Here is a 15312-nt window from a genome sequence, read left to right on the forward strand (position 1 = left end):
AAATATATTCTCCTATTCTTACTCTATTTCCTCTACCTTCTCTAAGTAAAGAAATTCCGAATATAGCAAAATTCCTACCCTTCTGTGCCCAATTTGACCTTGATGTGACCCCCTGTATTGGTTTTTTTTATTATTATTATACTTTAAGTTTTAGGGTACATGTGCACATTGTGCAGGTTAGTTACATATCTATACATGTGCCATGCTGGTGCGCTGCACCCACTAACTTGTCATCTAGCATTAGGTATATTTCCCAATGCTATCCCTCCCCCCTCCCCCCCACCCCACCACAGTCCCCAGAGTGTGATATTCCCCTTCCTGTATCCATGTGATCTCATTGTTCAATTCCCACCTATGAGTGAGAATATGCGGTGTTTGGTTTTTTGTTCTTGCGATAGTTTACTGAGAATGATGGTTTCCAGTTTCATCCATGTCCCTACAAAGGACATGAACTCATCATTTTTTATGGCTGCATAGTATTCCATGGTGTATATGTGCCACATTTTCTTAATCCAGTCTATCATTGTTGGACATTTGGGTTGGTTCCAAGTCTTTGCTATTGTGAATAATGCCGCAATAAACATACGTGTGCATGTGTCTTTATAGCAGCAAGATTTATAGTCCTTTGGGTATATACCCAGTAATGGGATGGCTGGGTCAAATGGTATTTCTAGTTCTAGATCCCTGAGGAATCGCCACACTGACTTCCACAATGGTTGAACTAGTTTACAGTCCCACCAACAGTGTAAAAGTGTTCCTATTTCTCCACATCCTCTCCAGCACCTGTTGTTTCGTGACTTTTTAATGATTGCCATTCTAACTGGTGTGAGATGATATCTCATAGTGGTTTTGATTTGCATTTCTCTGATGGCCAGTGATGATGAGCATTTTTTCATGTGTTTTTTGGCTGCATAAATGTCTTCTTTTGAGAAGTGTCTGTTCATGTCCTTCGCCCACTTTTTGATGGGGTTGTTTGTTTTTTTCTTGTAAATTTGTTTGAGTTCATTGTAGATTCTGGATATTAGCCCTTTGTCAGATGAGTAGGTTGCGAAAATTTTCTCCCATTTTGTAGGTTGCCTGTTCACTCTGATGGTAGTTCAAGAGAATAAAATACCTAGGAATCCAACTTACAAGGGATGTGAAGGACCTCTTCAAGGAGAACTACAAACCACTGCTCAAGGAAATAAAAGAGGATACAAACAAATGGAAGAACATTCCATGCTCATGGGTAGGAAGAATCAATATCGTGAAAATGGCCATACTGCCCAAGGTAATTTACAGATTCAATGCCATCCTCATAAAGCTACCAATGACTTTCTTCACAGAATTGGAAAAAACTACTTTAAAGTTCATATGGAACCAAAAAAGAGTCCACATCGCCAAGGCAATCCTAAGCCAAAAGAACAAAGCTGGAGGCATCACACTACCTGACTTCAAACAATACTACAAGGCTACAGTAACCAAAACAGCATGGTACTGGTACCAAAACAGACATATAGATCAATGGAACAGAACAGAGCCCTCAGAAATAACACTGCATATCTACAACTATCTGATCTTTGACAAACCTGAGAAAAACAAGCAATGGGGAAAGGATTCCCTATTTAATAAATGGTGCTGGGAAAACTGGCTAGCCACATGTAGAAAGCTGAAACTGGATCCCTTCCTTACACTTTATACAAAAATCAATTCAAGATGGATTAAAGACTTAAACGTTAGACCTAAAACCATAAAAACCCTAGAAGAAAACCTAGGCATCACCATTCAGGACATAGGCATGGGCAAGGACTTCATGTCCAAAACACCAAAAGCAATGGCAACAAAAGCCAAAATTGACAAATGGGATCTAATTAAACTAAAGAGCTTCTGCACAGCAAAAGAAACTACCATCAGAGTGAACAGGCAACCTACAAAATGGGAGAAAATTTTCGCAACCTACTCATCTGACAAAGGGCTAATATCCAGAATCTACAATGAACTCAAACAAATTTACAAGAAAAAAATAACCCCATCAAAAAGTGGGCGAAGGACATGAACAGACACTTCTCAAAAGAAGACATTTATGCAGCCAAAAAACACATGAAAAAATGCTCATCATCACTGGCCATCAGAGAAATGCAAATCAAAACCACAATGAGATACCATCTCACACCAGTTAGAATGGCAATCATTAAAAAGTCAGGAAACAACAGGTGCTGGAGAGGATGTGGAGAAACAGGAACACTTTTACATTGTTGGTGGGAATGTAAACTAGTTCAACCATTGTGGAAGTCAGTGTGGCGATTCCTCAGGGATCTAGAACTAGAAATACCATTTGACCCAGCCATCCCATTACTGGGTATATACCCAAAGGACTATAAATCTTGCTGCTATAAAGACACATGCACACGTATGTTTATTGCGGCATTATTCACAATAGCAAAGACTTGGAACCAACCCAAATGTCCATCAATGATAGACTGGATTAAGAAAATGTGGCACATATACACCATGGAATACTATGCAGCCATAAAAAATGATGAGTTCATGTCCTCTGTAGGGACATGGATGAAATTGGAAATCATCATTCTCGGTAAACTATCGCAAGAACAAAAAACCAAACACCGCATATTCTCACTCATAGGTGGGAATTGAACAATGAGATCACATGGACACAGGAAGGGGAATATCACACTCTGGGGACTGTGGTGGGGTGGGGGGAGGGGAGAGGGATAGCATTAGGAGATATACTTAATGCTAGATGATGAGTTAGTGGGTGCAGCGCACCAGCATGGCATATGTATAGATATGTAACTAACCTGCACAATGTGCACATGTACCCTAAAACTTAAAGTATAATAAAAAAAGAAAGAAAACAAAACAAAACAAACAAAAAAGAATTAAAAAAATAAATTACAAACTTAAATATAAAATATAAAACTATAAAACTTTTAGAAAAAAATAGAAGAAAATCTTTAGCATGTAAGACCAAAGAGTTCTTAGGTAGCACCAAAAACATGATCCATTAAAGAGAAATTAATAAATTGATTTAAAAAATTATGTTCTGCAAAAGAACAGAGGAGAAAAAGACAAGCTGTGAACTATACATGATATATATTTGCAAATCACATATTTGACAAAGGAGTAGTACCTAGAATGTATAAAGAACTTTAAAAACTGAACAATTAGAAAGCAAACACTAAAAGTACAGCATGGGCAAAAGACATGAAGAAATATTTCATGGAAAAAGATATACAGATGACAAGCATGTGAAAAGATGTTCAACATCATTAGCCATTAGGGAAATGCAAACTAAAACCACGAAAATTAGCACACCTATCAAAATGGCTAAAATAAATGCTGGTGAGTGTTCAAAGAAACAGAATCAGTCATACATGTAAAATGGTACAGACACTCTGGAAACAGTTGATGCTGTTGCTTAAAAATTAAACATCCTGGCCAGGCACAGTGGCTCATGCCTGTAATCCCAGCACTTTGGGAGGCTGAGGTGGGTGGATTGCCTGAGGTCAGGAGTTTGAGACCAGCTTGGCCAACATGGTAAATCCCTGTCTCTACTAAAAATACAAAAAGTTAGCGGGCGTGGTGGCGCATGTCTGTAATCCCAGCAACTCAGGAGGCTGAGGCAGGAGAATCGTTAGAACCCAGGAGGCGGAGGTTGCAGTGAGCCAAGACAGTGCCACTGCACTCCAGCATAGGTGACAGAGCAAGACTCTGCAAAAAAAAAAAAAAAAAATTAAACATGTAACTACCATACAACTCAGTAATTGTACTTGTTCACACAAATGTTTGTACATGAATGTTTATGGCTGCTTTGAACTGGAAGCGACCCAGATGTCCTTCAACACATGATCAAACAAACTGTGGTACATACATACCAGAGGGTAATTCTTAGTGACAAAAAGGAAAAACTGTTCAACAATCTGTTTAAATTTTCACGGAATTATGCTGTGTTGAAAAAACCAGTCTCAAAATGTTAAGCACTGTATGATTCTTTTTATACAACATCCTTGAAATGACAGAATTATACAAATGAAGAACAGATTGGTGGTTGCCAGGTGTAAAGAAAGGAGTGGGTGTGGGAGGCAGGTGAGTGTGGCTATAAAAGAACAATCAAAAGAGATCATTGCGGTGACAGAAATGTGTTGTACATTGGCTATGTCAATATCAATATCATATGCTGTTGGTGATATTTTTCTATAGTTTTGGAGGATGTTATTTTTTGGGGAAACTGGGCAAAGAGTACATGGATCTCTTGTATCACATCTTACAACTGCATGCCAATCTCTATTCTTTAAAAATAAAAATTTTAATTAGAAATTTAATTTAACAAAGGAAGAAACAGGTTTTTGTGTGTATGTTAGTGGTTTTTTTTTTTTTTGACGGAGTCTCACTGTTGCCCAGGCTGGAGTGCAGTGGTGTGATCTCAGCTCACTACAACCTCCATCTCCCTGGTTCAAGGAATTCCCATGTCTCAGCCTCCCAGGTAGTTGGGATTACAGGCACACGCCACTATGCACAGCTAATTTTTTTCTATTTTTAGTAGAGATGGGGTTTCATCATGTTGGCCAGGCTGGTCTCGAACTCCTGACCTCAGGCAGTCCACCTGCCTCAGCCTCCCAAAGTGCTAGGATTACAGGCATGAGCCACCATGCCCCGATGAAACAGTTTTAAGAAGCATTTTATCTTTAAAAGGTAGAAGAACATGGGTTTTGGAGATTGGTCAAACATCTGACCACTTCCACTGTTACCACGAGATCATGCATCAGACAGAGCTGAGCAGCTTTTTTTTTTTTTAAAAAATTTATTTCCATAAGTTTTTGGGGAACAGGTGGTATTTGGTTACATGAGTATGTTCTTTAGTGGTGATTTGTGAGATTTTGGTGCACCCATCACCCGAGTAGTGTATGCTGAACCCAATTTGTAGTCTTTTATCCCTCACCCCTCCCATCTTTTCCCCTGAGTCCCCAAAGTCCATTGTGTCATTCTTATGCCTTTGCATCCTCATAGCTTAGCTCCCACTTACAAGATTTCAGGTTCGGTTTTCCATTCCTGAATTACTTCTCTTAGAATAATAGTCTCCAATTCCATCCGGATTGCTGTGAGTGTCATTAATTCATTCCTTTCTATGGCTGAGTAGTATTCCATCATATATACAACCGTTTCTTTTTCCACTCATTGATTGATGGGCATTTGGGCTGGTTTCATATTTTTTGCAATTGCGAACTGTGCTGTTATAAACATGCACGTGCAAGTATCTTTTTCGTATAATGACTTCTTTTCCTCTGGGTAGATATCCAGTTTTGGGATTGCTGGATCAAATGGTAGTTCTACTTTTAGTTCTTTAAGGAATCTCCACACTATTTTCCACAGTGGTTGTACCAGTTTACATTCCCAGCATGAGCAGCTTTTTAAATTAAAAAAAAAAAAAAACAAAACTAACTTCTTGGTGAATCTGGATTCATAATACCTGTACTCCATTCTGAGGGGACTTCAGATGTTGGCATGATTTTACTCCAGTATGTGTTTTAAAAACAAAAGGAAGGACACTCCCTAAATCCAATCCCTGGAAGTTCTATCAACATCCTCTCAAGCCTTTATATTATTTATTTATACTTATATCAAGTACTCTCAAGCTTTTATATTAATTAGACAGGTACAGTAGAAAGCTTTTAGGTTGGGTAGATTCTGATATCGATTTTCAGAAGATTCCAATATTCTTATCTAAGCTGAAAGAAGGTATTGAAACATCATACAAATACCGTGGGAATCTCTCAGAACAACTTACATAATACAGTGTTATCAGTCTTCAAAATTTCTATAATTTCATATAATATCAGTATTATCAGTCTTCAAAATTTCTATAATTTCATGAAGTTCTTAATATCTTAGAAACAAATCTACACTTGTTAACCTCAGTGGGAATCATTATACATGTTCCTCTGATTCTTTTTCCATTTTTCCACATTTTACACATGAGCAAACTCTGAACATAACAAACTTCACAATTCTCCAGTGAGTCAATCTGATGTTGAAAGGACTTCCAATATTGGCAGTTCTGGGGGATCTCTCACACTTCTTAAACTATCAATGTTATAGCAGGGATTGGAATTAGGGAGTGTCATTCCTTTTCTTTTTAAAACACATACTGGAGTAAACTCATGCCAACATCTGCCATCTAGGGGGAATTCTGAATGGAGGTTCTCCAGTGGAAAAATAGGGAAGTTTTGTTACATACATTGTACACTGGACAGAGCTAAAGAAAATGAAAAACCATTTCGTGAAAGCATTACTTGGTCTTGTCCATAATAATATTATATTTTAATAGAGGACTGAAGTGTGGAATTGTCTTTTATGTTTAATGGCAGTCATAGGAAAAATTGCAGTAGGATGTGCATAAACCATCAGAACTCACTGAGGGATCCCAGGGGAAGGAGTGTGATGGGGGAATCACACAAACAGGTGTATGATGTCACGTTACTGTCTAATGATAACAAAGAGCCCATGCCAGTTTCTGAAGACAGACCTGCATGGCTGCAGCTTATATTTTTATTTGGAAGAAAGAGAAAGTGGACAAAATCCGGAGTCGCCTAAAATATAATTTGTATGCTATGGCCTGAAACTTCATAAATGATCCATAAATATGATGGCAAAAGTAAACAAAATTAAAAATGTTTTGTAGGTCTTTATGAGGCAAAGGCATAAATGAGGTTGTATCAGAAGTTGGGGAACATGGGAGGGGCTGCTTCAAGACCTGCAGAAATTACTGTAAGTTGATTGAAGATGGTTTTAAAGAGAACCTGGGACTTATAAATGGGGGTGCAGGTTTGGTGAGCCATGGCAGCTTAGAGAAAAGAGAGAGTCTGAGACAAATTCAGAAGTGCTGGTTACGACACATTGCATGGGGGAGGGAGAGCCACGCAAGGCACTTGAATTTTCCAGAGTGCCTGGCAAAATCTGTTTTAGAACAAATGCATTAGATGCCATTCCGTATTATTAGAACTTCTAGAATATTAGAATGTTCTAAATATTTGCTGAGAAAATAAGCTTTTAGGGCAATACAAGGGATCCTTGTGCTGATGGAGCTACTCTGTGTCTTGAAGGTATCAATGTCACCATTGGACTTGTGATACCTTACTGTAGTTTTGCAAGAAGTTATCATTGGGGGGAAACTTGGTAAAGAGTACAGAGGTTTCTTTGTATTATTTCTTGCAACTGCATGTGAATCTACAATTATCTCAAAAAGTTTAATTATAAAAAAGAAAATAACCTTTGGTTATAATTTCACTTTTCATGCAGGTATATCTATAGGAAGAAAATATCCTGGTCAAAAAGACCCATGAAAATGTCATCTTCTCTTTAAGTTATTTCTCATGTAGATTCTTCAACTGGTACTAATGTTATGGGCTTGGTGAAAGTGAGCCTGCTCCCAGAGGTGGTTTCACTTTTAGAATGTAAATAATTTCAGTTTCTGGAGTGTGCAAGGCTGAAGGCCAGATACTGGTACGTTTTTCAAGGTAGTATTTACTACCCTGGAAGACAGACTTCCTGTTTCCTCCAAAAGAATGCCTAATAAGTATGTATGGCACTTTGTGTTTCTTTTTAAATTTTACATATTTTGTTGCTTATGGACTTCAAAAATCAGCGAATGGTCAATTTTGAATCCAACAAAAACATTTGGGAACTTTTGAAGTATCTCAAGAACTGAAGTGACCTCTGAAGTCCAATAATAATAACCAATTACCAGACACTGCGAATCCTTGGCGCAATGTTCTAATGATTGTCCAGCCAACGCTTGCATCCCAATAGTGTTTAGAATTCACATTGCCAGAATAATTTTTGCATTAGCTCCTTCCACTCTAGGCCTCTGGCAATTTTTCCTCATTGGGATCATTTGCAAATGGAATGAACCGAAAGGAATTCCTGTGAGGTTCCTACTCTTACTAGCCATCTTTTCTCCCAGTGCTTCGTCCCAAAAAAATCACATTAAATTTCTTCTAAGCTCTGGCATCTGCCTTCCTACTGAACAGATGACATTCTTACCAGGCGTATTTCTTCTCCCCAGCCTTTGCAGACTTTAAGATGCTCACTGTTTCCCAAGGTCTTCATCACTGACTTTATTTCTTTATTTTTTTTCACTTTTATTTTAAGTTCAAGGGTACATGTGCAGGACTTTTTTTTTTTTTTTTTCAGATGGAGTTTAGATCTTGTTGCCCAGGCTGGAGCGCAATGGTGCGATCTCAGCTCACTGCAACCTCCGCCTCCTGGGTTCAAGCCATTCTCCTGCCTCAGCCTCCCAAGCAGCTGGGATTACAGGCATGCGCCACCACACCCAGCTAATTTTGTATTTTCAGTAGAGACAGGGTTTCTCTCTGTTGGTCAGGCTGGTCTCGAACTCCTGACCTCAGGTGATCCACTCGCCTCGGCCTCCCAAAGTTTTGGGATTACAGGCGTGAACCACCACGCCCGGCTGCAGGTTTGTTATATAGGTAAACTGCATGCTGCAGGGTTTGGTGTACAGATTATTTTGTCACCCAGGTAATCAGCATAGTACCTGACAGGCAGTTTTTCGATCCTCACCCCCCTCCCACCCTCCACCCTTAAGTAGACACAGGTATCTCTGTTGTCCCTATCTTTGTGTCCATATTTACTCAATTTTTAGCTCCTACTTATAAGTGGAGAGAATAAGCAGTATTTAATTTTCTGTTCCAGTGTTAGTTTGCTTAGGATAATGGCCTCCAGCTCCATCTACGTTGCTGCAAAGGGCATGATCTCATTCTTTTTTTATGGCTGTGTAGTATTCCATGGCATACATATACCACATTTTCTTTATCTAGTCTACCATTGATAAGCATTTAGGCTGATTCCATGTCTTTGCTATTGTGAAGACCATCACTGACCTTATTAACCACAAGTTCTGCTTTGTTAGAATTGAGTTCACAGAACTTTTGCTGGATATTCACAATCTTACCTATTCTATTTTTTTCCCCATTTCATCTCAACTTTATTTTTTTCATTTTAACTTTTAACTGAAAGTTTTTGGGCAAAAATCTACATAGCCATGACATGATGCAATGTGTTTTGGATATCAGTTTAATTTTTTTAAAGTCGTACTTTAATTTCTGGGATACATGTGCAGAACATGCAGGTTTATTACATAGGTATACATGTGTCATGGTGGTTTGCTGCACCTATCAACCCGTAATCTAGGTTTTAAGCCTGGCATGCATTAGCTATTTGTCCTAATACTCTCCCTCTTCTTGCCCTCCACCCTAGACAGGCTCTGGTGTATGTTGTTCCCCTCCCTGTGTCCATGTGTTCTTATTGTTCAACTCCCACTTATGAGTGAGAACATGTGGTGTTTGGTTTTCTGTTCCTGTGCCAATTTGCTGAGGATGATGGCTTCCGGCTTCATCCATGTCCCTGCAAATGACATGATCTCAATCTTTTTTATGGTTGCATAGTATTCCATGGTGTATATGTGCCACATTTTCTTTACCCAGTCTATCATTGACGAGCATTTGGGTTTGTTCCAAGTCTTCACTATTGTAAATAGTGTTGCAATAAACATACGTGTGCATGTGTCTTTATAGCAGAATGATTTATATTCCTTTGGGTATATACCCAGAAATGGGATTGCCGAGTGAAATGGTATTTCTGGTTCTAGATCCTTGAGGAATCGCCACACTGCCTTCCATAATGGTTGAACTATTTTACATTCCCACCAACAGTGTAATAGCATTCCCATTTCTCCATACCTCACCAGCATCTATTGTTTCTTAACTTTCTAATGATCACCATTCAGAGTGACATGAGATGGTATCTCATTGTGGTTTTGATTTGCATTATCTAATGATCAGTGATGTTGAGCTTTTTTTCATATGTTTATTGGCTGCATAAATGTCTTTTTTTGAGAAGTGTCTGTTCATATCCTTTGCCCACTTTTTGAGGGAGTTATGTATTCATCTAAGAAATCTTCACCTAATCTACAGTCCTAAAACTTTTTTCTATGTTTCCTTCTAAAAGTTTTGTAGTTTTAGGTTTTACACTTTGGCCTGTGATCCATTTTGAGCTTATTTTTGTATATATGTGATGTATAAATCAAAGTTCTATTTTTTTTTCTTTTTGCTCATGGATGTTTAATTGTTCCAGCACTGTTTATTCAAAAGACCACAGATTATCTGTACATCCACTTGGCATCTTGTCAAAAAATCAATTGATAATATATATGTGAATCTCTTTCTTGTCTCTCAATATTTTCCATTGATCCATATCTCTCATTTCACCAGTACTTCCCCCAAACAGCTTTGTTTTGGAAAGCAGAAAAATGTTGTATCATTTATGCAACACATATGAGTTGCTTTAACTTCTTCAACACTGACTTCCTCAGCTTGAACGTGGGGCCACTAATACCTACCTTTGGGATTGCCTGGGAATGAGACAGAGGGCGCATGGAGCAACTACCTCAATACCTAGTGTATAGCAGGCTCTCAGTAAATGTCAGCAAATTACCCATTCATTCCCCCTGTTGGAAAGTTAATAACCTGGCAGAGAATTCCAGATACATCCCCTAGGAAGATGACATGTCTCTGTCACATCTAGAAGTTCGCTCACCCAAAGCACCTTCAGGTCTCTTAAGAAGGTGGCCACAGTTGTGGGGTGGGGGGAGCGGGTAGAGATAGCATTAGGAGATATACCTAATGTAAATGACGAGTTAATGGGTGCAGCAAACCAACATGGCACATGTATACATATGTAACAAACCTGCACAATGTGCACATGTACCCTAGAACTTAAAGTATAATAAAAAAATATAAAAATATATAAATTAAAATTAAAAAATAATAATAATAATTAAAAAGAAGGTGGCCACAGTCAAAACCTCTTAGTGTCCTCCCAAAGCTGAATTAGCCTTCGTACTGCTGCGTCCTCTGGCTATTCCTTTTCTTATTCAGTTTCTCATCAGAAGATCCAGTTTCCTCCATTTAGGAACCAACTTAATGCCCATCTTGGCTTTAAATAGTGCATCATTTCTTCCGATTTTCATGTTTCTAACATTTCTCCCTTTTTTTCTGAAAATTCTGATTTTGACTTCCTTTAGCATAATTGACTTTATCTTCTTTATCTCATAAAACACAGGGAGTTATTTTGTTTCCTTTTATGGCCCAGAGATTATGATTGGATCAAAGGGCATAAGTCCATTGCATGGTTACCTTAATTCTTAGGATTCTGTACAAATTTATCTTCCCTTAACAAAGTTCATGTTAGGAAACAAAATTGCCTCAAAATTTGGGAACCCAGGAAGCATGGTCCAATCTTGTGCGCTTTGCAAAAGTGATTCTTAATCCTAATTCCTGTTAAAATAAATGAAATGATACCCAGATGCTTAATCATGACAGCAAAGAGGAGGTTCTTCTTGGTGAGAGTAGGGCCGGGAAAACCCATGTCACACTAGTTGTTGGTGACAGATTCTTCAGTGGTGGATCAGAATCTAGAGACACAAAGCTCTTTTCATGGACTAGAACACTGTTTAAAAAGTTTTATTTATTTTTATTTTTTATTTTACTCTAAGTTCTGGGTTACACGTGCAGAATGTGCAGGTTTGTTACATAGGTATGCATGTGCCATGGTGGTTTGCTGCACCTAACAACCTGTCATCTAGGTTTTAAGCCCCGCATGCATTAGGTATTTGTCTCAATGCTCTCCCTCCCCTTGCCCCCCATCCCCCGACAGGCCCTGGTGTGTGATGTTCCCCTTCCTGTGTCCATGTATTCTCACAGTTCAACTCCCACTTATAAGTGAGAACATGCAGTGTTTTGTTTTTCTGTTTCTATGTTAGTTTGCTGAAATGATGGCTTCCAGCTTCATCCATGTCTCTGCAAAGGACATAATCTCAATCTTTTTATGGCTGCATAGTATTCCATGGTGTATATGTGACACATTTTCTTTATCCAGTCTATCACTGACGGACATTTAGGTTGGTTCCAAGTCTTTGCTATTGTAAATAATGCTGCAATAAACATACATGTGCAGGTGTCTTTATAGTAGAATGATTTATAATCCTTTGGGTATATACCCAGTAATGGGATTGCTTGGTCAAATGGCATTTCTGGTTCTAGATCCTTGAGGAATAGCCACATTGTTGTCTACAATGGTTGAACTAATTCACACTCCCACCAAGAGTGTAAAAGCATTCCTAGAACTCTTAAAGATGGTCTCTAATGGTCATAGAGGTGGGGAGAGTATTTGGGAAGTGCTTTGTAGATAGAAAAGTGTTTGCTTGAGATGTGACTTAAAATGTACATATTCCCTGCACTCAATCACCACTGTTGCATCTACCTGGAGAAAAATGTTTTTTAAAAAGTGTCCTTAACCTGGATTCAAAGTACCTGGTCATTGAACCTTCCCTTGTCAACTGCTAGTTGTATGGCAAATCATTTTCTCATCACTAAAATGTTTGCTCTGTCCAACTTGTAGGTCATTGTGAGACTGGAACAAGATAATAAATATAAACCACAACTCAAAAGTAAGGCTTCGCAAAGCAACTGCTGCAAACAAACAAACAAATGGAACAAAAATCATACCATAAGATGCAGGATAATATAAATTTTATTAGGAAAGACCAGGTAGGGAGACAATTAAAAGTGATCATGAAAGAGTTTAGTAATCTGGCAGAGGCTTCTAAATAAAATGCATATATCTAAAAAGATGATCAGTATTGATCATTATAGAGAGTTAGATATGCAGTCTTAAGAATTTTTTTTTAAGTTCCATAGGGGCAAAAGCTGATGACCACTTTCTGTGGCTGAGACCATGTATCCATGTCAATTAGGTGGAGCTGACTGACCACCATCTGGTACATTAACACAGAGGGAATGAAGAAGAATGAAAGTGAGGTAGACTGCATACCTTCAGCAGAATCCCAAGCATGGTAGGAAGAAGATGATCACAAAGTTCAGTGTCAGAATGTTGTTTCTCAGAAAAGCTTAGCGAATGTTTCTTGGTAGAATAGGAACTTTGACAAAATGTTTCAGGAAATATGTCTCTGGTGGGTGGTGGGTCTGCAGCAAGTGGATTAGCAGCAGGAAGGCTGGCAGCAGCTGGAGACACAGCAAGGACTGCAGCAACAGCTGGGGCGGCAACAGGTGGTCCTGTAGCAGGTGGTCTGGCAGCAGGTGGGACGGCAGCAAGGCAGACAATAGCTGGACTCATTGCAGGTTTGGCTACAGCAGCTGGACCCACCACAGGTTGGCTGGCAACAGGGTGTGCTGCAGCAGCTGGTCACACAGGATGGTTGGCAGCAGGTGGATCTACAAATGGTTTGACAGCATGTTGGGTGGCAGCAAGGCTGGCAGCAGCTGGACCCACAGCTAGGCCGGCAGCAGCTGGACCCACAGCAGGTGGGCTGGCAAGAGGTGTTCCTGCAGCAGGTGGGCTGGCAGCAGGTAGGCTGGCAGCAGGTGGTCCTGAAGCAGGTAGTTTGATAGCAAGTCGGGTGACAGCAAGGCTGACAGCAACTGGACCCACAAATAGGCTGACAGCAGCTGGACCCACAGCTGGTTTGGCCACAGCAGCTGGACCCACAGCAGGTGGGCTGGCAGCAGGGTGTGCTGCAGCAGGAAGGCTGGCAGCAGCTGGTCACACAAGTGGGCTGGCAGCAGGTGGTCCTGCAGCAGGTGTTTTGACAGCAAGTTGGGCGGCAGCAAGGCTGGCAGCAGCTGGGCACACAGCAGGAGGGCTGGCAGCAGGGTGTGCTGCTGCAGGTGGTCACAGTAGTGGGCTGCCAGCAGGTGGTCCTGCAGCAGGTGGTCCTGCAGCATGTAGGCTGACAGCAAGGGGAACAGCAGTGGGTCATGGTGTCAGGGGTGGAGAGTGGGCTCCTGTTCAGAGGTGAGTTTCCAAGAATCTGATGACCCCCTTCTAGTATCTGGACCTTTTATACACTGGTTCCCAAATCTGGAACCAATGAGTAGAATTTTCCTGGTTATTATTTATGACATTATTTTTCATAACCTATAGGGAATTGTCCAGGGAGGAAGTGTTCCTTAAGTGTTATGAATCTTCTGAAAATAAATGATTGTTCTACTTAATAATAGATAACCCATAAAAACTTATATCCAGAAGTGAGAGAGGTGATCAACATCAATAGCATCATTTAACTACAAAGTGTATATTTTTATTTATTATTTTACTGTTATTATTATCTTAGAGACAAGGTTTCACCCTGTCACTCAGGCTAGTGTGCAGTGGCGCGATCATAGCTCATTGTGGCCTTGAACTTCTGGACTTAAGCGATCCTCCTACCTCAGCCTCCCAGAGTGATGGGATTATGGGCATGAGCCACTGTGCCTCGCCTGAATTATCATTCTTTAAGACAGAGTACATTGACTGATCCCCTGACAACTGAAACTAACTTGAAGAGGCCAGAACTATTGTCACCACCTACATTTTCCCCTCCAGCACTAGAACATGGTGATTAACTCAAGGTGACAAATGTAAACCATATTTTAAAATATTTTCCGTTAAAATTTATTTTTTATCAAACTTTTCATCTGTGTCACACAAACACAGATTCAATGACAGTAATTCTAATAGTAATAGCAACTCCACTTGGGTATCTCAATTTCTGAAACAGGGGACTGGGCTCAATTGTAATTGTCGTAATCTTTTCCATGCTGAGCTCCACATCTGTTGATGGCCCTAAGTACAAACATCCCTGGGTACATGATGTTTACGCTTAGTGGTGCAAAGAAAAGTTTAAAAGCAGTTAGTCAGACAACTAAAATATTTTGCTTTGAATTGCAGTTTAAAAATACAAACACCGTTGTGTGTTTTAAACGAAGGAACAAACAGGACGAGAATGACTCCATCATGTGTATTAATGGGGAAAAGACAGAATAAGTTGCATAATATTTTGGATGCTTAGCAATTTCCATATCTGGCTAATCTATTCAAATAAAGAGTTTCTTATTTTCACTGGCAACAAAATGGTCTTTTGATACAGCTTGACTTGCTCTGACTTAAATTGTGGCTAAAAATTTCTGCCATCTCTGCTGCTGAGGCATCCTGACCTTAGCTGTGAAGGTGGACACAGCCTCTGTTTGCTGGTCCAGCATATGGGTAACGGCACTGCCAGTTCATCCCGTAAAATGATCTGGTGCAGTTCATTGAGTCAGAATGAAGTTATAGTGAAGGAGAGGATGGGGTGGAGTATTCTTCACTTGTGTCTCCACCCTGAGAATGGGTTTGGCACATAGCGGGAACCAAAACATGATTATTGAATGAAGAACTTTACATTTACTAGCTTGAATTTTT

At 39.7% G+C, this 15312-nt stretch overlaps 1 protein-coding gene across 1 annotated transcript; it reads right to left on the minus strand.

Moving 5' to 3' along the window:
* Positions 1-13072: 13072 nt before the first annotated feature.
* LOC100969024 (keratin-associated protein 9-1) lies at positions 13073-13852 on the minus strand. The gene has a single exon (XM_024926269.3). It carries the CDS (start codon positions 13850-13852, stop codon positions 13073-13075), a length of 780 nt encoding a protein of 259 aa, XP_024782037.2.
* Positions 13853-15312: the final 1460 nt, after the last annotated feature.

Source organism: Pan paniscus, chromosome 19 (assembly GCF_029289425.2).
Source record: "Pan paniscus chromosome 19, NHGRI_mPanPan1-v2.0_pri, whole genome shotgun sequence".
NCBI lineage: Eukaryota > Metazoa > Chordata > Mammalia > Primates > Hominidae > Pan > Pan paniscus.

Coding starts and splice junctions, on each gene's coding strand:
- LOC100969024 (XM_024926269.3), bottom strand. CDS start 13,852: ATGACCCACTGCTGTTCCCCTTGCTGTCAGCCTACATGCTGCAGGACC.